The following is a 24,550-nucleotide window of genomic DNA, read 5'->3' as shown; positions in this document are numbered from 1 at the left end:
TCTCATAGCACAAACGGCATTGTCTGACAAGCTGACAGTTTTTTCTGTGGTATTTTTACTGAAGAATCTAGTACTTAAGTATGTAACTCCAGCTTTACATGTGTAGAATTTATTCTCAGAATCTATAAAAGTTTACTGTGACTTGAACTCTTTTAGGTATTGAAATTAAACTCGCATTATAGTTTTAGGCATTTACCACTAACAACATAATACTAGTTTATAGGAAGCTCTGTTTACATGGAATAACCCACATGGTTAAACAGCAGGGGCGTCTTCTGCTTTTAGTTAAAAACCTGCTGTTTCTGTATGGCTTATTTACTACTTCTTTAATTCTTAATGTAGTGTGCTGTGGAATTGAGCATGCAAAAGTCAGCAAAGAGTTCTGGTTTTTGCGTCTAAGGTTATTACTTGCTGTACAATAATAAAGCCACTATTTTATTGGGTTAGTTGTAATTAACTTCAGCACTAGGCATTGATATAAATCATTCCTAATCTGTTTTCTTTACATTTTCATTCTTTTAAACTGGTTTCACATAGCTTCTTTCTGTCGTCCTTTTACACGAGGACTAGGGTTGTAATTGCTTTTTTGAATTAGGCTGTCGGAAGCTTATGTGCATGTTGGTCCAAGAATTGATTAAAGAACACTAATGAATTTCATATAGCACTTCTAAAAGATTTGTAATAAATACTCTGTAGCGGTGATCTGTTATAACATTAGAACTCAACACAGTGTTGTCATGCTGTGCAGCTGGGAAAATATTTCAATATCAGAAACTTTCATTTGGTTTCATAGTTAAAATAGTAAAGAATTTTGTAGTTATGAATAAAAAAAAAAAAGTCATGTATCAACTTTTCTCCAGAGTATATTTTATGAAAGGAGTTACCATTATTATTTTGGTGTTTGATAAAACAGAGGAAACAGTGTTAATTTTAATTTTTCTGCTTAATTTTAATATTTGATAACATTGGGTCCTGTGCTATTCTGACTGATTTATTAATACACATGTACTGCAGCATGTTTGGCTGTTCCTCAGCAGCAGAGATTTGAAAGAAGGATTTTGTTTCTTCTTTTCAGACACCTTTGCAACACTGAACATGTTTGTTTCTTGAATTCCTTCTATTTTTCAGGGATAGATAATCACATATGCACAATCTCAGCCCACCTTTATGTATGTTTCATTAGTTTGATATGAGTGTGTTTGGGATATTTTCTCACATTAGTGGGCGTGGTGTTATACCTTCACTTGAGGAACTCTCTCATCTAGTCAATTTTGACACAACTTTCTCCTAGAAGACTCATTAAAATTTTCAATACAAAGAATTCAGTTGTGTACTGTCACCAGCAGATTTTTTTGACAAAAAGCAATGTCTTTTTTAATGGAAGGCCAGCAGTAAATACTTTTTATTATAACTGGGTGTGCTTGATAGTTTTAAAAGTCTTATAAAAATAATTAGCTCTTTTATATAGTTCTAATGGCAGCCTTGCGAGTTTCCCCTGCAGCAGTCTCTAATGAACAGGCCTTGATTTTTCCAGTTGGGCTTTCAGATTCCCAGAGGACTTGACTTCAGACCTTGAAGGGCAGCAGCTGCCATTTGTCTTGAGTTGCCAAACAGACAGACCATGTACTAATAGAACACATTTGTACAGCCCGAGTACGTGGGACCCCGATAGAGCCCTAATGACGATCATCTGTTGAGAGCTTGTAGCTGGCCAGGGTTAGAGTAACTTTTATCACCCTTATTGAAATCAAACCCTCTGTATTGATTAGTGGGGTATCTTGGCTTGTTACATAGATGCCATGTTAAAGCTTTCATAGAAAAGCCTTTGTTTAAATTTCAGTAAATCCAAGCCTGTTTGATAAGGTTTTTTGGGTGACAGGAGGTTCTGAATTTTTAGGATAGTAGTAAATATTTTTGCAAGTTCTCACTTTGTTTTAGGATTCAGCAAGAGTAGTGGTGTTCTGTAGAGAAAGGGCCATCCATTAAAATATTTATTGAAATTTTTTTTTTATCAGCCAGTTTCTGACTGTTCTTTCATTACTTGCTTATGGTTTTTAAATTTTATTTGAGCATACCGGTATGTCTGTATATATACTGGATGACTATTTCAAATGTGTTGTCACATTATTCTTCTATTAATTTGTGTCACATCTTTGCAGAGTGTTCCTCTTTTGTAAGTACTTGGCATGTGCTAATTTTGATATTAAATTGCTGCATGGTTTCTATATATGATTTCCCATAAGTCCATGTTGCTTTTAATTTTTTTCAATGGAGTTTCATAGATTAAAATAACTGAAGCATGCTTCAACCTTTAAAAGTAATTTATGTTTGCAGAGATTCTGCTTAACATGCAGTATATCTTTTTTTAATTAGGAAGAACCCAGCTGAGATATAATCTACTTTTCACTATATGTTCTTTATTGCTGAGTTCATTCAAGCCTGAAGTGGATGTGGTGCTGAGAGAGTGCTGACACCAAGTGCAAACACTGCTGAAAAGTTCTTGATAGTTTACTTTAGGCACTTAAAGATTAGTGTATCTCTCTATGAACAAGTTTTTCATGCAGATTTGACCTTTACTCTAGGATATAATATGTCTCTTAGTCATATGTTAACACATTTTCCCACCCTGCTCCTTAGTGCTCCATTCATAGTTGTCAGTACTAAAGTCATCCTTCTCCTTTGTTTCATAACCAAAATAAATTATCAAAATTCCACCAGCTTTATGGGAAGGATGGTTTAATGAAGAATTTTCTCTTTTTTGCCTACTGATGGGTATGTATATAATTGCTAGATATAATCCTTTATTGTAGAATATGTTAAACTGTTTAGAAGTGGATTTTTTAAAGTTTGTGTGAAAAATTAATTTTTTAGGAGCATGCATATATATATATATATATATATATATATATGAATGAGAGCAGCAGAACAGATTGTTATAGTTAGATATAGAGCAGTTTTCATCTATTGGAAGTGTTTTAAATATTCTGTTCAAGATTGATGGTTAATTGCTTAGCCATCAGATCAGTTGATAGGTTGGTCTTGCAAATGTTTGTATATACCTTGAAGAATGTATGTTTTGAAGTATTAAGAGAGTCGTAGAATGGTTTGAATTGAAAATGAGCTTAACACATCTAGATCCAACACCCCTGACATAATTGTTTAAAATACGATTATATGATTATATTACTTTACTAAGGGTGTACACCTGAGGAGGGATATGTCCATTTGCTGCCTACAGGCATGTATTTCAAATTTCAAACCCACAAAAATGAAAATTTTCATAGCATTTATTTGAGTGATTACAGTTAGGAATGGTTATATTGGGCTAGATAAAGCCTACACTTTACTTCTTCTCATATTTCCAACTATAGACACAAAGAGGTGCTCAAAAAGAATAAAACAGGACAAATGTGATACTCTTCCACTCTCCAGCAACTTTTGCTCAGGGTATCTCTGAATTGGATGCAGTTTCTGTGTATTTAGCTAATATTCTGTCTCCTCTTGATACTTTTGAACTTTTCATCACCATTATATGGTTTTGGTGATAGATTCTTTACACATTGTGTAAAGAACCACCTGCATACTTTGTTTTGAAGGTGGCTCCTGCTATCTACTGTTTGCAGGAAAAGGCTTTTTGGGTAAATAAGAGGTTCTTGAAGTATTTGATCTGAACAAGGATGCTCAGAATGAGCTGGAAGCCAATAACAAATGCAAAAAAATCAAACTCAAGGCAGAAATTTTTCAAGAACTTCACTTACCTGATCATGCCATGTGATTAGAGATGTACCTTGTTTTTATGAAAGGAAATATGAGGATGAAATAGTGTGAAAGACTTTTAAATGCATTTGAAGACTGAGATAGCTACACATATACATCTAGGCACAATGACATAAAATGGGATGTCCAAGTACTAAAGACTATTTGCTACACTAATCTTGTTGCTGGTTATAGTCTTATCCAGCTTGTGTATTTTGTATGTTTTGGTCTTTGATTATAGTCTAATGCATGCTGTTGATCTTGGTATTTCCTAGAAAAAAGTAGATGTAGTAATTTATGAGTTTTGTTAGAGAATTTGGTGCTGTCATACAACTGGTCCTTAGTTAAGAATAATTAAAAAACTCCACTGTAAAATAGATTAAATAAGCCCAGCATTACTCAAATAGGACAACAGGTCATGATATCAACCTCAAGGGAGATTATTAGTTTCTGAAAGGAGGGGTTTAAGACCACTACTGTTTAATGTTTTCATTTAATGACCCATGTGCTCAGTAAGACTGTGCTAATGAAACTTGTTGATGATGTAAAATTAAAGCTGTAGAGGACTGGGATGTATTTTTTGCTCACTTCAGAGTTGTGCTGTATAGAAAGGAAATGTAGAATGTTATTCCATACAAAATTATAATTCAGATGAGGTTTGCAGCACCATTTCAGGAAAAGGTTTTAGTCCTTCCCTAGGGTATTTATGAGGCTGTTTATAATTTCTATTAAGGAAATAGTGACGAGTTAGGAAATTTCCTTATCAGACAACATGTTTGAATAAAATGTGATTTTGTATTTGTGTCCTTGTCATGGTGATTTTTCATTTGAGTTTTCTGTGATCGTGTCTAGTGCTTCTTGGCTTTCCCCTTGCTTCACTGTTGAGTGTTCAGTGACCAAAAGCATTAGAAGTAGATGATGTCTCTTGGTCACTAAACATTTAGAGCCACGGGAAATGATGGTCAATTACCTACAGCTTAGAACAGGTATGAAATTATCGACTCAGTTGATCAGTCGTTCCTCAGAAAAGTGCTGAAATGTGTTTTGTAGTTATTTAGTTGCATTAGTGGTTGAGTTTGAAGCTTTTAACGTGTTTTTTCCCTAATACCTTTGGGAGATGGATAACTAAGATGCTGATATAATAATGCAATATGTCTACTGAGTGTAATTGTTTGAGAGTGAACATATACTGTGGGGAAATATTGAATGGATCATGAAAGATGAAGACCATTAGTCTTTTCTTTCAACTATTAAAATAAGCTTTAGGGTGTGTTCAGCTGTGATTTATGAAAATGTTTAGACTAATACCTTCTTTGATGATGTCTGATGTAGAGAGAAAAATGCTGAAAAGTATAATGATAAATGCACCTTTCTTTTCACTTTTGGCAGCCTCCATCTTCACCAATTAAATTTTCAAGTATTGTTGTGAGCTCTTTAGAAAGCAGAACAGCAGATGGACAGTGTCATAAATAGAAAAAAATACTTTGTTTTTCTTGAATTTTCTCACACTTTAGCTAAAAGAATAGTTTCAGTTATCATTATATAAATCTAAATATTTAGAACTTGATACTACATTTAAAACCTCTTAGAAGGATTATTTGTATATGCTCTTTTGTTTAGAATATTAGAAATGAAAGTTTTTTTTTTCCCCTAGAATACATTTATAATTTGTGATGAATGATACATCACACGTTCCAATTATTCTGCTTTTAATTGTAATACATTGTTACAGCTAAAACATGATGAGCATGGTAAACATGATAAGCATGTGTTAGGCCTGGAAAAAGAGATTGAGAAATCAGAGTTGTAATTTCTCCCCTGTATTGAAAATTTGGAAATCTTTTTTTTTTTTTTTTTTTTTTTTTTTGGTGTGGGGCAGGCAGAGGGACAGGATTTAGGTTTTAAATAACAATGTTGTTTCAGTGTGTGTCTGATCAAACCTTTGTCTTACTGACTGAGAGGGAATTCTGCAACAATGGGCACCAAAAAATGTACCCCAACACTGTGTATTAAAAACCTTCCACATTCAGAAATCTGAAATTTGTTTAGGACATATTTCCTGTTTTGAACTTTTTCCCTGCCTCGGAGCTGATGAGATTTTTTTTTTTAAATAACCACAGTAGTAGAAGTAGTCATGTAGATAATCAGTAGGATTATTATTTCACATAGAGCAAAGAGTAAAAAAACAATGAAGATGTGGAACAGCACATGAAACTTAACTATCTGCTGCAGAATCAGTCTTTTGTATTAGGTTAGAAGATTTGAAGAGTTTAAATCAAGAGTTGTATTTATCCTGTTCTATTTGCCTCTACATTTTTCCAAAAAGATAAGATACACACATTTGCTACTCTAATTTTTAACGAGGGTAACTTGTTTCTATGTGGCGTAAGATTAAAAATATCTGCTTTCTGTGTTGTTAAGTGATTTTGTTTTCTTCTAATCTTTCAAATTATGGTAGCAAGCCCCAGTGCTAGGTCATCTGAGTTGGTTGTTTTCCTCTGTGTCTCTTATGGGGCCCAGGCAAAACCCACCTACATGTTTAAGAGGTGTAGAAGTTTGCTTAATTCAAGGTTCAGCTGGATTTAAGGAATGTGCAGTGCATGTTCATCTGCCATTAGCATAATTTCAGTGTGTTAAAAATGATACATTTTTTTAAAACATAGTGTGTTAATGGTGCAGTATTTGGATTGTTAACAGATTTTTTTTTTAATGAGTAGGGATCACTATGTGATGCTGAAGTGAGGATTATTATTAGGAAATATCCCTACTAGGGTTTAAGCTACAAGAGAAATTTGTGTCTAAAGAATGAGCCTTGCCTTAGTGTGAAACAGTTTCTAGCACTATCATGGTTCAAAAAGGCAAAAGGCATCCATGAACCAGAGCAATTTCAGGATTATTACATGACATAACAAAAGAAAATGGTGGAATCCTTTGTGGGATGTTTTTGGATTTTCTGCTTCTCTTAGTATGACCTTAAGTAAATGATGCTGCCCTGTTCCTTCATGCTGGCATTCATTGCTTCCTGATCTGCACACAATTAAAGCTTTGTGTGTTTGCTGATGGTGCTGTAAGTTGCAATTGGAAAACAAAGTGTATGATTTGTCTCTGAAAATGCCTCTTCCAAGTTTTGTTTTTATACAGTTAGTTTTCTCTTCTGTTTTGTCTTTACCCAGGAGTGGCAAAACTCTATACAGAAGAATGCTGGCCTGGCCTTTATTGAGCTTGTCAATGAAGGAAGGTAAGTTACAATACTTGATAGCACCTCTGCCTTAGCCTTCAGGGAGATCTGTGCCTTGAAACTTTTTAAAAATAATTTTATTTCTTCTTTTTTGTGTAATTTTCTTTACGAGCATTGTTTCATATTCTTTAGTACTTTGGTTCAGTTCTAATTCTGAATATGGGATTTTGCAGAATTTTAATGTTCTTTAGTTTCATTAAATACTTTGCTTATCTGTGTGTCATGGATTTTCTTTCTTCCTGTCCTTGTGTACTGGTTAATGTTGAAACTATAATTTGTATTCAGCTAATCTCTTGAGAAAGGGAATTGATATTTAAAATACATTACTGCTAGGAATTGTGAGATAAGCCTCTGTTTCAAAAATTAGATTCTAGTTTGCTCATTTATTTCTGATCTATTTCTTAAACTAGTAAGGAGAAGAGTCCCTCTAAGGAAAAAACCCTCTTAAACCAATTAGTTTAATGTTCTATCCATAACTTTATATGTATATTATTGGAACTTATAGAAAATGACAGAGCAGGTGATGAGGCCATGCTCTTTGACTTGTAGTCAGTGTTCAGAACCATCAATATTTTATTCATTAATATTGAATTGATTGTTTAGGCAGACTAAGAGCAGTATTTACTTTTTTTCTAAAGGATTTTCTTCAAGATGTCTTAATGAGTTAGCTATGGTGTATTATAAGAAATGCCATTTATTCAAGTGTAACTTCTGTGAGTAACTTCAGCTAGTAAGAATCCAAATAGAAAATAAATTTTACGTGATTAGGACAGCTATCTAACTAAAACTGTAATAATTTATCACTTAAATTAATATGCTATATAAATATCTTTTTAGCATTGTAGGAATGGGGAAATGGCTATTTGAGATTTTTTTTTTTCTTAAGATGTAGATGTTCTCAAGATGCATAAAAATAATGACCATTTTAATGTGTTTTAATGGCTGCATTTCAGTTTATGGTAGGCAAAACACCATTCTGAGGCAGGAAAAACATTTTGCTACTAGTCTTGATCCCAAGGGCCAAGGTAAAGTAACAAGGGTGTTCAGTTACAGTGTTAAGATCTAGCCTATAGTTGTTTCCTATTATGTGAGGCTGACCTGTCTTGACCTTACTTACAAAATGCCTGCTATAAATTTGGCCCTTGATTAATGTTTTATTAGCATAGATAACATAGAGATCCCACACACATGTAAACCACAATATAAGGTTCATCTGTGTAAGATGATTATCATGGACAAATCAGTTGCTGAGACTGAGCTGTGCATGGCAGTCACCCAGTAGCTATTCAGCTCATCCAGGTCAAGCTTTCTATCAGTAAACTGTTTGGAATTGACTATTTTCTCTTCAAAACATGCAGTGCCCATCACAGACAGATGGAATCGCTCCCCCACCTCCATAAACAACATCAATAACCTGGAGTCTAGCCTGAGCCAAAGTGGTTGTCTCAGCGACAAATGATCCCTTGAAGACTAGGAAGTGTGGTTTTGGTTAGCAGAAAATGTCTGTGTAATTGTTACTTCATTTCATTTCTGATGTGTAGCAGAGTTGGGTTTTCTTTTAGATTTTTTTTTTTTTAAGTGGGAGCATAATGGTGAAGAGGAGAAGGGATTAATTTCTTAAAAATGGCTCCTTTTATCTGCCTCCATTTTCCTCCATTTCTGTTTATAGGAGCCTTTATAGTTACTGCTGAATTGCAGTGCTTTGTGGCTTTTCAGCATTTACGAAAATGAAACTATTATACCTCAAATGATAGGAACTCTATTCCAGGACTGCAGAGCTCCTCTTTCCTTCTCTTTACGCAATTTGCACATTATTTTTCTTGCACATATGCTAACACTTGGACTAAAACATCTCAGACCTTGTATTTTATTCTATTTGCTATTTTGGTATATTTTTTGGCATAGCATTATAGCCTTAGAAACTCCAAAAGCTGAAGTCTTTTAATTGAAACTTAAGAAAATATCTGAACGATACTGATTTAGACTTTAGCTGCATAATTATATAATAAAAGCTGAATTTAAGTTGTTTCTAAAAGTGCATAAGAAAATATGCCAAAGTAGCTGTAGAAAGGGCAGAACTGGTTCAGCACATAGGGAAGGATGTCTGCAGGGCACCATGAGAGAAAGTTTCAATAAATAAAATCAAGGACTGGAAGAATTGCCTAGTATATATGGAATCACAGAATTGCTATTGTCTGCTGCCTTGGTGGGGGGAATTTGGTCATCCTATAATCTTTGTAAACCAGAGTTTTATTCCCAGTGTTTATTAGATTTTTTGGATGAAGCTATAGGATATTCCAGCTTGTGGTGTGTTGTACTGGTTTTTGTTTTGTTTTGATTTTTTTTTTTAATTGGGCAAATAAGATAACTGAAAAATCTTTCTGGAAGAAGTCTAAAAGGGGATATGTAAATCTCTCTTCTACTTGCTTTCAAATGTATTTCTTCCTTTTATGTGAAAGGTATGAATGTACCTCTCTCTCTCACAGCTGTTGGAAGTTTTGGATTTAGGCTTGCCATGTTTTGGCTGGGATTCCCTGGACAGAGATATGTGCAGAAAGTTTGCCTCTGGGACTTGTAAGATCTGCAGCGTGTGTGCTGCATTTGGAATGTGTTGGTTCTGAATTTCTTCATGTTCATAAGTAACTAAGGTGTTCCACAGAAAAGATGCTCCCTGCCTTTCCATGTAGATCACACTCACTTCATGTGTAGAGCAGAATTGATTAGTTTGTGCCCAGTGAAATTTTGAATCTTGAACTGAAAGAAAATCTCTGAACAGGAGGCTGATGTGTGGAAGCACAGAACTGTAATGTTGCCTTAAACTGAAATACACAACTGAAGTCCTGAAGTCCAGGTTACAAGCATAGTGAAAAGAAAAAGCCAGCATAGAAATCCAGGAAGCTATAGAATGTAAGGTAAAGGAGCAGGTATTGAAGAATAACCTCTTTCTGTGCAGTGAAAGATACATAAATTTCAGTATATTGCTATGTTTAACATTAATCTGGTTTTAATAAAAAATAGTAAGTGTTGTTCTCTGTTATTGTAGTGTCTGGGAACACTATTAATGCTCTTTGAAACCTTGTTGAAAAGGTGCCTGTATCCACGGCTCCTCCAGATACTGAGCCATCTGTGCAGCAGAAGGATAGGTTGTGAAATGTTTTCCTTAGCCTGCTGATCTTCTGTCAGTCTAGATTCGATTCTTTGTGCTTGCCTTTCACCTTTGTGTCCTCCTTTTATGGAGTGTCTGTTTTGGAGCCTGAACCTGAGAACTTACTGATGAGGAAATTTGTTCACCAGAATCATCCTTTAGGTGGGATCTAGTTCACTGCCATGGCCAGCCCTTCTCCTCTGGGGACAGTCTGGTGCCAAGATGGATTCCCTTTTTGTACCCTGGAACTAATAATGCTTCCACCTTATGCACAAGATGGTGAAGCTATTGTTTATGAACTAAAACAAGCTCAGCTTTGTTTTATTTCCTTGCATGTACAAATGCCTCTTTTGCTAGAACCTAATTTCCTGTAGCTGACTAGTTAGCAAGCAGCTCCTGTCCTGTGTGAAGGTTAAAACCCTCTGCTGTTGCTGTGATTCATTAGCACACTTTAGTGTGAAGCATCTCTTATGCTGGATCTTGTTTTCTGTATCAGTCAGGGCACTAACAAACGTACTCGAGCTTGAGACCAGGCATGACAGTTATTATCCCCTTTGGGGTGATAATGGGTTTGGCATGGCAGGGGTTGAGGGATCAGTCTCCTAAGCATGCTTGCAGCAATTATTCTTTCCAATTTTCAGTTGAAGAGACTCTTGGAGATGCTTGATTTTAATATTCTCAAGCACAGTTTTCTTGGCCATCTGAAGAATTATAGAAAAATGTTCTATGCTTGCATTTTTATACACTTGCAAATTAATAGTCACTAAAAAAAGTCCCAAAATGTTTGGTTAAAACTAGCAGAATCCTTGTGTAATTTCCTCTCCTTACCTTTGCTTTTTCAATGCTTATTCAAACAAAGCAACCCAAAACGTAATAATTCATAAGTGTGTCCATGTTTGCTTTTCTGTAGCTTTTCTTATTGCCCTGTTCTTTGTTGTCTAATGAGGAATGAATTCTAATCAAAATTCTCCCTTCTGTATCAGAGCTTTTTCTAATGTGTCTTTCAGTGTAGTTGAAAACAGCTTTTTTTTTTTTTTTTCAAAAGAATCTTGCAAGGGATTTTGTGCTCCCTTGGATTTAAAATTATTATTTTTGAGACACTATAGCCTTCTATTAAAAATATTTAATTATACAATTAATTCAAAATTTCTAGGGGGAAGAAGGAAGGCAAACAGAATGCAAATTTAACATCCTTAGAAAGCAAAAACTCTATCAATCAACCAAAAAAAAGTCCCAAACCTCTCCAGAAACAACCAAATGCAAATGGTATTTTATGCTCTCAATACATAAGATCTAATAGTATAAAATCTGGAATGCTGTAATCATCTATATTTCTATAGCTGAGGGGGGTGGGGAGGAATTTAAGAACTGTACTAACAAAATTTAAACATATGTCACCTGCTGTTCCTTGTCTTAAGTTGTTTGTATTGCTTTTGACTGATCATGGATGCAAATATTTTTAATATTGAAATACTTGGCTGTCAAGCTGGCTGGCCAATTACTTGGATGCTTTCTGAATGGAAAACAGGGGACAGATGTAGGCTGCCCCATTCAATTGTCTCTCACTCGCAATGCTGTGGTCACTCTCAAGGAATGAATGTTGGAGGGTTGTGTTGCCATAGGAGCAGCTACTGTGATGGAAAAACACTTAGAAAAATACAGCTATTAATGAAAAAATGGATGATAACTGACAGAGTTTGTGCATAATTGACCAAAAAAAGGCTCTGGAGAAAAGTGATAAATGCAGTCTGTTCCAAAGTAGAATTGATTACTGCCAGTCTGCTCTCCATGCTACAGCCTCCTTGTCCTGAGATTCTGATGACATAGAACCTGTGCCTCAGTCTTGTTTTGTAAGAAAAAAAGACATGTTTTCCACATTTCCTTGCTTTTTGATTTTTAACAACCCTTTCTGTTTAAGTAGTATGTTTTGTAAAAGCGACTTTTGATGATTTATTTTCTGAGTCTTGATGTTATTGTTTTGGTTTATTTAAAATAAAAGAAAAAGCAACTTTATTAATGCATGAATTTGAATACATAAGATCACTAGGCTAGACTTAAAACAGCATTTTAAATGTGCTGAAAATTAGGAATTCTAGCCTGGATGTGTTTCAGAGCCAGATAAGTTGACCTGGGTGGGGTTCTTGATACTACCTAATTTTTTTGTGTGCATATATGTGCACTAAGATATATGGTGGTGTACACAACCATTTTTGAAACAATTATTTATTTCACTGAGTTTTGAAGGGTATGTATGTGGCAAAGGTAGGTTTTGTTTGTGAGAATACATAATTAATTTTCTGGGTCTATGAAAAAAGAAGTTCATAAACCACTTTTGAGTGCCTGGGAGTTCTGAAGTGGTTTTTTTACTATAGAAATTTTTTTATAACATCTGCTTTTAAAAAAAATAATTATTGCAAGAGTAACAAGAAGGTATCTGTGCTGTATTGTGTGCATACATGTACTGTACTTTTACCATCTGATGGGACATTTTCAGAAATCATCTCCAATGATACTATGTAGTGTCCCTAAAATGTGAACACAACAGTTTTCGATGGGCTCTGCCATGTCCTAAGAGGTACTCCTAGATAGAAAATACTGGATTTTCCCTCAACTGCCTTTTCAAAGATCTATTTCATTTAATGCTAATGTGTGTCCAAGTCAGCATTTTGGCGAATCTGCACAGCTTTGGGGTGCTTTGTTTCCCCCCGTGTTTTGTTTTGTTTTGTTTGTTTGTTTGTGGGTTTTTTTCTCCTATTTTAAGTCAATAAATTGGTTGAAACTTCAGTCTTTAAGATTTTAAAGGCCTAACTATATTTTTTGAGAATTCGGTAGAATATATGTTAAGTATCTGTGTTCCGCAAAGCAATTGTAAAATGCCCTTGCAACAGTAATTTCACTAATTAGCACATTGAGCAGGCAGATCCCATAGAAGTCCATGTATATCCATGGAGAACATATCTCCTTTTGAAGTCAGAGAATCTCCTACATGCTAGGTTTATGAGGAAGGAGTGCAAGTAGGAGAGGTTACCTTACTTGACTGTCTAAGACTTCTCTGTTGTGGAGCACCTGGAACTAACTGTCTCTCCCTGCAGTACTTTGTGATAGAAAGATTGGTGCCTAAATGTTGTCAGTGCCACCTAAGAAGCTTTTTCCATACTTTGACTAAAACTGATAATTGTTAGACACCAGTAATTCTATTTGTCAATCTCTTACTTGCTTTTGCTTTGCATGTAATTTTCTGTTTATTTTTTTGCCTCATGTACCTCTTAATTTTTGCTTGTTCTAAGGAGAAGCTTGACTTTTTCACTTGTTAATCTAAGCATTCAGCAGCCAGAAATCAGAGGAAGACTTAGTTCTGTGTCTCATAGTTTTCCAGCATAACAATGAATCACTCTATCTCATATATTTGGCTGGAACTCCTTCTCTCAGTGGTTTAGCACTTCATTCCTGACCCAGCAAAATATGCAAGTATATATTTAACTTCCAGCATGGAATCCATCCCCTTGCTTGTTTTTACTAGACTGCTCATCTTTTCAAAATTAAGCACGTGTTTTAAAACATTTCAGTCTGGAAAAAAAGTGCTTGGGAAGAAAAGTTTGTCTGAAATCTTGAATCTGGTGTGTACTGCTAACAGAAGAGTACCCCCAGTATCCAGAGTCTTTCCAGTCATAAATAATCATGTCTAACATCTACAAAATATGTCCATCCACACTCCATCCGCATTCTTCTTGTATTAAGATCAGGAAAATAATAATTCAATAGCATGTCATAAATAAGAACAAATGAGAAGAGAATCTATGAGGAAGGTGGAGTGTAAATCAGCACTTTCAACACCATTTTGGTGTTTAATAGTACTGAAAAAATCAGCAGATATATGAGGTAATATAGGGCAAGCATGATCTGTGGACCTTGATACAGGGATTATGAAGCATCAGCAAGAAGGAAATTATTAGACTTGAGATTATCTTTAAGCTTGGGTGTGCATACTTTGAAAAAGACAAAAAATTCAATTTGTCTATGTACTCAAAGAGAGGAAAACCTGTCATTTTTCTGTAAAAAAAAGTATTTAATGTGTTTTAGATGAAATTTTTATTTAACCAGAAAAGAACTAATATAATCTAGCTGCTGGGGAAAAAAAAAAAAAAAAAAAAAAAAAAAAAAACCAAACCAAAACAAAACAAAAAACAAACAAACAAAAAAGCAGGATAAAAGCACAGAAATGGTTAGGGAATTTTTGTTTGTGTGTGGTTTTTTTTGTTTGGTTTTTTGTTTTTTGTTTTTTGTTTTTTGTTTTTTCTTTGTTTTAATAGACAGTAATTGCCTTTCTATAAAACTGCTTTATGGGAGAATAAGGTATAAAATATCTTTTTGGTCTGACACAGAGCAGCTGTGGATGACACATCCCTGGAAGTGTTCAAGGCCAGGCTGCATGGGGTTCTGAGCAACATGGTCTAGTGGAAGGTGTCCCTGCCCATGGCATGGGGTTGGAAATGGCCCTTAAGGTCCCTTCTAATTGAAACCAATTTATGATTCTATAAGCTTCAAGACTTAAAAAAAAAAAAAAAAAAGAAAAAAGCATTTTTCTGGAAGCTCTCCTGTAATGCAAACAGGAGTTACAGACTTGGTGGGGTAAATGAAATTGTTTTCAGGAAGCCATTCATGATCAGTTTGTGTGGACGGCCAGAGCAGGAACCAGCAACGATCATCATGAGCCTTTAAATCCATGAAGTACCACTTACTGTCTTAGTGAGGAGAATCAGATGTTTCTAGACTTTTTTTTTTCTTAAGAAGTAAGCCTTTTTTTCTCCAAGTTACCTGATCTAGGTAATTAAGTTTATAGGCTCTCCCACATGTACAAAATGTGTTGTGTGTAGTCTGGAGTTGAGCTAATTCTTCAGCAAGAATCAGAATTCTGTCCTTGCCTTAGCAGTGGTCTGCTCACATAGGAACAGTTGTTTTATTGACAGCAGTGAGCTACAGTTAACAAATTTCTGTTCAACACTTTGTTTTCCTTAGAAGGATAACTAGCAACTGCCAAGGTTCCAAAAATTGGTCTTTAGAAGGTGATTAAAACTTCATTTTAAACATATAAGCAGAGGTGTGTTCATTGATACAGGTGCTGTGAGCTCATATTTGCCTTTGATTTTTAATGATAGCTTATATCGTGCCATAATTACATTTATGTAAGGATATACATATATTTATTTTACAAAGTTCCATATTTAAGTGGTAAATTCAAAATAGAAATCTGAGTGGTATGCTATGTATATGGACACTGTTTATTTCATAAAGGAACTCCACACTGCCCTAGATGATAATGCAGCTTGAATTGTTTGTTGTAAGAAGGCTAATCCAAGCATATGCAGTGTTTGGAAAAGGTTGAACTGAAAAGGAAGATTAAAATTTAATTTTCTTGAATATAAAAAAAAAGATAAAAAAAGAAAAAAAAAAAGAAAAATGTCTTAGTTTCATCTACCTGGTCTACTTCTGTGCGGAGTATCATAGAGAAAGTGAGGAAAGTGTGTGGGATTAGTAAGGAGAGTTGGAGGTGACAGAAGAAACAACTGATCCATAGGAGACAAAGCTCTTCTGGAACTTGAAGTGTATTTGTTTTCATTAGGTACATTTCTGGTCTGTTTGGAGAACATTGTTCCTATGTGCTTTGTTTGGAACGCATCTGTGTTTTCTGGACATGCATAGCAGATGCTGGGCTGCTTACTAACCAGTTATCTACCATGTTTGCTAGATAAAAAGGAAAACCATGTTGTAAAGACAATTGTTATATAGGGTTATTTCATAAACAGATGAAAGAAAAGTGGGACTCAGAGTGTATAATTAGTGTTGGATTAAAAGTAGACCTTTTAGAGGACAGCTGGTACTTTTCAAAATCTGATCAAACTAGCAGAAGATACTGGTATTGACAAACTCAGGGAAAATAATGGAATACTGTCCATCTGTGTTACATGAAACTTGTAATACATGATATCATAGTATGTGAGCATTTGGGATCCCCTTAATTTTTTGAACAGTCCTTAGTTCAATAAAAAAGAGTTTATTTAAATTCTTATGTGTCAGATTTGAATGTGCTACTGGAGATCATGGAGAGAGAGTCAAATGCTTGGAATCTGCCCAGACTATGCAATTGCTTATACAGTTCCTTGTTGCTGGTTTGTCACTAATGCATACAGATAAATTGGCAGAATTGTGTGTTTGTTTGCTCAACAGCTACATCTATTCTAACAGGGAGTAAAAATAGGAAAAACAAAAAGGAATTGCTATGTGGTTTCAAACTAGTGGCTTTTGTACAAGCCTCCCCAAACAGAAGGTAAAGTCACGTCTCAAACAGTGAATTATGCATATTTCTTGTTTCAAGACTTCATCCATGGGGAGAGACTAATCCACCAACTTTGCTGGTTTCTGAGCTCCTGGCCTCATGTGGCTGCTGTGGTGCAGTTTTCTGGAATGAGAGTGAACAAAGAGATTCAGGTGTTGTTCTGCCTTGCGGGCATGTGACCTGCAAGTCTTCTGCAAGTATGGAATTCTGAAAGCAGAAGAAAAGAGACAGCAAAGCACTCTTTCAAACATACAGTAAGAGACAGGTGGATCCTTGTTTCAGATAAATAAGTTATTGGGGTGAAAATTAACACTGGATGCATTAGAAGACATCCTGCATAATAAATCCTGTGGTTGTAAAGAAAGTCTTTCAATACACTCTGAACTTGTTGAAATGTACTTTAGTTTTCATGTGCAAGGAATGCAAATGATTTTACATTCTGCTACTCTTTTTTTTACAACTGGAAACCTTACAAAAAAAAAAGATTTAATAATAGATATTTTAAAGAATTAATCAGTAGAGCATGTCATGGATTTATCTGGTATATCTTAGAGTGATCTGTGGAAATATGCACCTTCTAAAATGGTGTGACTCGTGTATAGCCAGTTTCAACTTTATGAATCCCTATGTAACTAATTAAAAAGGAAATGTTTTTAGTAACAATATGTGAACTCAGAGAATAATTGGGTTGTAATTCAATCTGTCAGCTCTGCTGCCATTCATAAACTCAGGGTTTATGAAGGCCTCAGAAATCTCAGTTTGAATTACAGCTTTATTCTGTACATAACCTGTAACAAAGTATATCTTAGCATTTCATTTGTGAGACTGAGAATGTTTTATAATCCTGAAAATATTACTTAAATGTATACTTACTGTAAAATTTAAATCTTGCATTTGGAAGAAAAACTGTATTGCATTGCATTTCTTTAAATTTAGATTTTACATCAGTTATGTTAGAAGCTTAACTGTGGATGTTTAATTGCAAAGACTGCTTACTTTATATGGTGGTGGATGTGAAAGATATTTTTTTTATATGTCTCTATTTCAGTTAAAACAAATGACTGTCTGGAGTGTTTACATTTTGTTTAATATTTACTTTGGTTTACTGTAGAAATCCTATTTTACTAGTTGCCAGAGATTACCCTCCAACCTTATGTATACTGTTTTCTTAGCGCAATAAAGTCAGTTATAAGAGCCCAACATATTTGTATGTATATACTGTATTTCCAGATTTTTATTTCTGGACTTCATTCTCTTAAAACAGTTCCTAAATCTTCTCTGTCCTCAGGCTGCTGAGTCAAACCATGAAGGAGCATCTGGTACGAGTGGCTAATGAAGCAGAATTTATCCTGAGCAGACAGAGGGCAGAGGATATTAACCGCCATGCTGAATTTGAGGTAAGAAAGGAAATCTTCTTTAAAAAAAGCAAAACACAAAAGCATAACCATCCCACTGTGTTTAAGGATTCCAGGCTGTGATACGGGCTTTGCAGGCTTCAGGAGATTCCACTCTGAAACGTGCTTTGCAGTCATAGGGTGATTTGATAAGTTTGCTGCTGACTTTGATGGAAAAACAGGCTGAGCAGAGCAGCTCAGAACTTGTTGAAATATGCACGCCATAGATTGTAGGAGAAAGAATTTTATCATACCAATGCTGCTCTTTTCCATTTAGCAAATATCACTGTATGTGTTAAAGCTGCTTAGCATCACAGTCAAGATACAGGTCTGAGAAAAACCACTTTGCTAAAGGTAAGTGGTAACAGGCTGTGAAGTGCAAAATGAGAAATTACTTTCTTTTATCATTTTGTATCATCTGCTATTTAGCTAATCCCTCTCTAAACCCATTCTCCCTATGTTTTACATGTCTCAGTGTGGTTTAGTTTTGTTTTCATATTTTCACCCCGCTTAAGGGAATCAAAAGTGAAATACAAGCTTTTGTAAAAACAAAAATACAAAGCCTGTTTTCTGAGTCACTTTGGTCATACCTCAAATTTAGGGTCTTGGTTACATTATATATTAGCTTTGCCTTGCTTTATTTATTGGGCAAATGAAAATGAAGCTAAATCTCTCTCAATTCACTAATATTCCACTTAAAGAGTACTTTGTCTTTCTTCTGACATGTGATATTACTTGTGGTTTTGTTTTTAAAATGAAGCATTAAGAGATTGAAGGCACATTTGTGCTTAACGCATTTCTAAACTGTTTTCCTCTTAAATCTTTAGCTGAAAAAATACTTCCCAAAGATGAAAGCATATTTGTATTAGACAGTGCTTATGTTCTAAATGTCATCTGTGTTGGCCCTGGGATTCAAGCTGTGCGTTGTCTAATAACATATCTGCACTTCATCTAGAGCTAGTTACCCCCTCCTGCAAACAGAGATGTTGGAAGGTATCTACAGTACTGTTCTGCAGTGGTGAAATAGCAGGCATGTTTCATTTATTACATCAAGGGTTTGGCGACAGTCCTGTGGAGATGAAAAGTGCATCCTTTTGCTCCATTGCTTGATAATCATTGGACTGGGACATGCTTGACATCTTTTACTTTGGATTTATGCAGAAGCTCCATGCACGACATGGTGTTATTGATTAGATGAGCAGCCCACTTTTTCCCTTCAGATGCAAACTATTTGCAAAGAAGGGGGTGTGGGGTGTGTTTGTAGGAAATGTGAGAGAAATGAAGGATTCTGTCGTATAAATACAGGCTCTCTGTGAATACATTTGTTCAGTGACAGCTGCACTCTTAGCCCTAGTTCAGCCTCAAGATACCTTTTATGGTGTCTGGAAGAAATTTAAACAGAGCATCAACTTACATTTTTAATATAGGTCTGCGTTCTGCAGTGATAAGTCTCTAGGATGAGAGCTGGCTGATGTTTTAGGTTGATGCTGGTTTGAATCTGTCTTGCCTCAGTGGTGGTGGCTAAAGAGGTTTTACTCATCATGTGTAACTTAGATGGAAAATGGTGTACTCAAATATCAGCAGTCTGTTTATCCAGTTTAGTTTTGTTTGGGTGTTGGAAAGACTTTGATCCAGCATGACTTCCATAGGTATAGAAACTAAGGATATACAACTATTGGATTCTACCAAATGTGTAAAGAACCTGATGTCTGTGGCAGACTTCAGTCAGTGTTGTGTTCCTTTGTGGAAAGAGGAACCATTAGTCATAGTCATCTGAGTTGGTAGGTACCGTGTTAACAATCAGAAATTCTGATGTTTCATCCATATCTTAAGATGTGATAGGTGAAGAAAGTGAGCAGAGGAGTGATCATATAAGATTTAGCTTAGGAAAATTATGTATATGAAAATGTGGGTTTGATCACATTTAAAAGTGTTTTGTGCTTCTGGTAATTACTAGTTGCAGGGGTTTTTTTAAGGGAAAAAAACCCTGCAACCAGTTGGGATGGGCATGTTTCACTCAGATCAGAAGAAAACACTCCCTCTGAGTGCTATGGAGAAAGGAGATGAGACTGGTTGAGGAGGGATAAAGGCCCTCAATAAGAAATAAGGAAAGAACTCCTACTCGGGTGTTTTTTTGTGTGTTTTTGGGTTTTATTTATTTATTTATTTTTTATTTATTTATTTTTAATTCAGACTTGCAAGTCTGGTGTTTCATATTGTGTATGAAATAATGCATGTTAACACTGGGTCAGCAAAAATCCAACCCCCAATTTTCTTTTTAAAGAACTTAATAATGTTTACTGCTACCTGATTGTAATTCTCCATTTGTAAAAGTAATTATGAAGGTGAGCCTTGCAATATCTGAAGTCAGATTTTGAAGAAGTTTGCTCTATGTTGCAAGGACAGTTTAAAAGTTAAAGGCAAACCGTCTTTTACTTTTTAAAACTGAAGTCTGGTATTTGGAAGAGGAGGCAGGAGAAAGCTATGGGAAATTCAGGCAAGCTTTATAGTGAATCTCTCTAGTTATGTATAATTATATATATTCAGTTATAAATGGGGTAAGGATGGTCATTGTAAGAGGAAGGAAAAGCCTAGGAAAATAGGTAATACAGGAAAGGCACTGCTGTGCTGAAAACTGCATCTTAGAAATGTGATGCAAGCAATTATTTGGTAGGTGATAGTTTAAAAGTTGCATGGGGTGCCATTCCTGTTTGGTTCTTAATTCATTACAAGTACAGGAGAGATGTTTTCCTTCCAGAAGTGGTTTGACAAATGTCCACCAATCAATTTTTTCCCATCCCAGAGGGACAGAGAAGCAGTATGTGTGAACTTTGCTCTGTAAGCTGTGGTTGGGGTTTTCTCTGTCTCTGTGTGGTGGGGCCATGCATTGATAAGAACATGGAGAGGAACCCTTTCCATACAGTGGCATGACCAAACGCATGGGAAGAGTCTCCAAAGCAAGGATAGTTTTGGGGTTTGTTTTCTTTTTTTTTTTTTTGGGGCTTGTTGTTCTAGTTTGTGCTGTAACTTTGGATATGCAGTAAACCTTGAGTGCTTCAGGGCGATAGATTTAAACTGAAAGGAATAGAAAAAGAAAACATTTGCTATTCTACTTGAACCTTCTCATGGCAATTTTCATTCTTTCAGAAACTTAGTGTCTTTTCACTGCTACCTGTATAAGGAGTAGTTCCATGTATGCATCTAGACATATGGGTAGGTAACCAGGAAACCTGAGGCAAACTCATTTTACAGTGATTGAGCCTCAAAGAAGCCTGGTGATGGAATATTCTACTCATTTCTGTAATGAGGTAGCAATGAAACACACATTTTTTGCAGTGAATGTGGGAATGTGAGCATTTCTAACATATGCCTTACATTTCTACGTATACCTTAAATTTTCTTCATTGTCCCTGGGATTTATAAGTTATATGCATCTTAGGTATTTTCAAAATCTCACCCTCAGTGTTTGGCAGAGTTGAAAGTCTTGAAAGAGGAACCCCTTAATGGTAGTTTCATGCTGCCACCCAGATTGTTTTCTAGAAATGACCTTGAAAAATATGGTGATTCTCACTGTGGCTTAGATTATATGTGCAGACTGCTGTGGAGTCAGGCCTATGGGAATAATTTGATTTGGTGTGAAGGGGAGGGAATTTTCTACTCTAATTGACTTTATTTTATAATTTATGACACAAGTGCCCATTGCCTTGGCTATGCCTCCTGTCTTATATAAATCTCTTGGTCTACTTCTGAGTGAATGTACATATTTATAGAATTCTAAATAAGTAAACCTGCAAGGTTTTTAGGCACAAACTGTTCAGTGTTTCGTCTTTCTAGTGAAGCTTTAGTTTGCTCTTGGATGGCACTACTGGATTTAGGCAAAAATCTGGGGTACCAAGTCTCAATATTTGTGTTTGTTTTGTCTTGTTTTTGGTATTTTGAGTTTTTCTTTTTGTTTTGTTTTGTTTTTGTTTTTTTCATGGAAGATTAACGTGAAAACTTAGGAAAAAGGGGGAAAATGTGCAGTATAAAACTATTCATAATATTGTACCTTATGGTACGTGTAGAAGAACAATGGAGAGTGCCACACAATAATTTTCAGAAAACTTTCTATAATGGCTGGACAAGGATTCTTTATTCTGAGGAAAACAAACCCCACGGTACTTTTCAGGAAAATGTTACTATTACTCTAAATGGCAGAATAACCTGCCTCCTCAAAGTGTCATTTTTTGAAAAATTGTGTCATCCCATTGAATTTTAGTCTTATTTTTTTTCAAATTCTTGTCATCCATAGAAAGTGTTGGCATTCTTGTAATTGGCTGTTTCTGTTGATTAACTGAGAATTTCTCATGACTTTCCCTTTGCATTTGTTATAAATCATGCTAGGCAGCTAACTTCTCTGCATGATTTCTCTTCAATAATTAAATCTAGCATTTCCAGCTGCTGTAAAATTTGTTGCCCTTTTGTGTTCAGTTATGTTTTTTCATGCATAAGACTTGGACTTCCTCACAGTTTTAATTCTTATTCAGTGTCAATTTACAGGCTATGGTAATAAACAGAATGCTTTACTTCATGGCTCCTGCTGGGAAACGAATCTTATAACTGGTTTTGCCTTGACAGAGGTGAGATGCAAGGCAAGGCAAGCATTCCAATATTGACTTGAATGGAGCTGTTTGCTTTTTGTTTCCTTGGCAGTATTCCAGATATTTTCCCCTTTGGTGCAGTAAGCATTAAATATTGGATTATGTTATTTGTATCAGAGGAGGTGACTAAAAATTACTGCAAGTCAATTCTGGCAGAATACCAGTAAGTCATAGGGAATGTTTGAGAGCCCTTGAAAGAATTATGGAAAGGTATTTGAGGTTTTTGTAGTTTCTGTAGGTGATTGTTGCTTCTATATGTAATAAGAAATTACTGTGGGAAAGAAAGTTTTAATCCTTGACTGGGTCCATATTCTCTACAGTTTACCAGTGGTTTTAACAAAAGCTGCTTTGTTATAGAACCTGTGCATTAAAATCCTTCTGTGGCACTTAGAACATGCTTTTGTATTCAATATTTTTCAGCACACTTAATAATAATGTCCTTATTTATTAAAACAAAAGATTTTGTAGTGATTTCAGTGGGAATTCTCTCTTTTAGAGTGAGTCAGCAGTGATGGTTCTCCACAGAACACATGGAGATAAAGGATAGTGAAAGCTGCAGGAATGCACCCAAAACTTGTTGTCATTAAGACTGAAAAAATGTAATGGGGCAACACGAAGGAAGTTAGATGTTCCCTCATGGAAAAATAAGGCTTTACACATATTGTTATGAATGGGCTTGACCTTCTCAAATTTAAATTTTAAATGAATGCTGCCCTTTGCATTGGGACGTTTAGGTGTTACAGCACCATCTGTCTGTCGGTAGTAGGAAAAAAAAATGGACTTGTTTTTTTTTCCCAACATATTTTTGAGGTATTATAAGCGCTTCACAAAGTGCTGAGCATAGGAAAATATTTTTTTTTTCCCATGAGAGGATTAACCAATTTTGTTTTGTTGCAATATGTTGGCAAGACCCAAACTAGGAGACTAAATTTCTATTATTCCTGAGGTGGCAACTTTTAGGATTATCTCATGTGGAATGGAGGAGACTAACTATGTGTAATTTGAAAAAAAAATATCATGGAAGGTCGTACACAGTGCTTTACAATGTTTGAGATTTCAACTTTTTCTGCCCTTTCTCTCTTCTTTTACATATTTAACACATCTACTTATTTTTCTCTTCCTGTGGATGATAAGCTTCCTTTTTAAAACTGCTTATCCCCTCTCGTAAGTACTGTTACAGATTATTATATTCACTAGAAATTACTCAAAAGCTTAAATAATCTACTCTCCATAGGTCTTTGAACTTTTCTTTTGCTCTGGGAATACATCTGACCTCCTCATAAGATGTTCCTATCTGCTCTACCTCATCCTGCATTTCATTAAATATCTTTTTGGCATTCAGACTTGATGAGCTGGATCTTTCTTGTCTATGTCTCAAGTGGCTTGTTGAAAGAAATCTAATGAAGCCTGTCTCCCTTTACAAAGGCAATGATAGTTCTTGCCAGTATGTTTATTCCTTTGCTTGTTTTTTGCTTTAAACACTGCTCCAAGTTTGCCCTTTAGAAATTTCAGACTTAGCCATGTTGCTCCCTGCAGTCCTCCAGAGTCCATTTGACATATTTCCTGTGGCTCTGAGGCAGTTTGAACAAGAACAATGCAGCTGATAGCTGTGCTCATCCCTGAGTTATTCTGGATCACCTGAGTGGACACTGCCTGGTCCCAGCAGTTATTCTCAGTTTTCTTTTATAACATCTCTGTTCTGGGGTGTTCATATGTTCCAGGAGTGCTTTTTACCCTTTGATCTTCCATTAGCTCTACAGAGACACCTTAATGGGCTTCTTCCTCCTGAATTTTTTGAAAAATAATTTAACACTGCTTTTTATGGCTTTATGCAATCCATCTCTTTTGACCTGCTTCATTCTGTTTTTAAAACTGTCATGAAACAATTAATATGTTTTTCTGTTTTCCTTCTCTGCGGAGACTTACTGAAGAATGACATTTTCTTTCTACAGTTTAACCATTCCAGCTTTTTGTTTGTTTGTTTTTGTTTTTAAAAAAGCCGTCTTTTGGATAGCATATGTTTCCTTTGAATCCCTAATATTG

The 24,550-nt window shown here is 35.3% G+C and overlaps 1 protein-coding gene across 2 annotated transcripts in view; it reads left to right on the top strand.

Moving 5' to 3' along the window:
• LRBA (LPS responsive beige-like anchor protein) overlaps nucleotides 1–24,550 on the top strand; it is a 363,130-nt gene that overhangs the window by 111,152 nt on the left and 227,428 nt on the right. For both annotated transcript variants that reach the window (XM_021541470.3, XM_077783018.1), the window contains 2 exons: nucleotides 6,930–6,994; nucleotides 17,762–17,870. In XM_021541470.3, coding sequence (XP_021397145.2) covers nucleotides 6,930–6,994; nucleotides 17,762–17,870 — 174 coding nt within the window. The remainder of the gene's footprint in view (nucleotides 1–6,929; nucleotides 6,995–17,761; nucleotides 17,871–24,550) is intronic.

The sequence above is a fragment of the Lonchura striata genome, chromosome 4, assembly GCF_046129695.1.
Source record: "Lonchura striata isolate bLonStr1 chromosome 4, bLonStr1.mat, whole genome shotgun sequence".
Taxonomy (NCBI): domain Eukaryota; kingdom Metazoa; phylum Chordata; class Aves; order Passeriformes; family Estrildidae; genus Lonchura; species Lonchura striata.
Note: the sequence above shows the minus strand (reverse complement) of the source record. Positions and strands in the feature narration are given on the sequence as shown.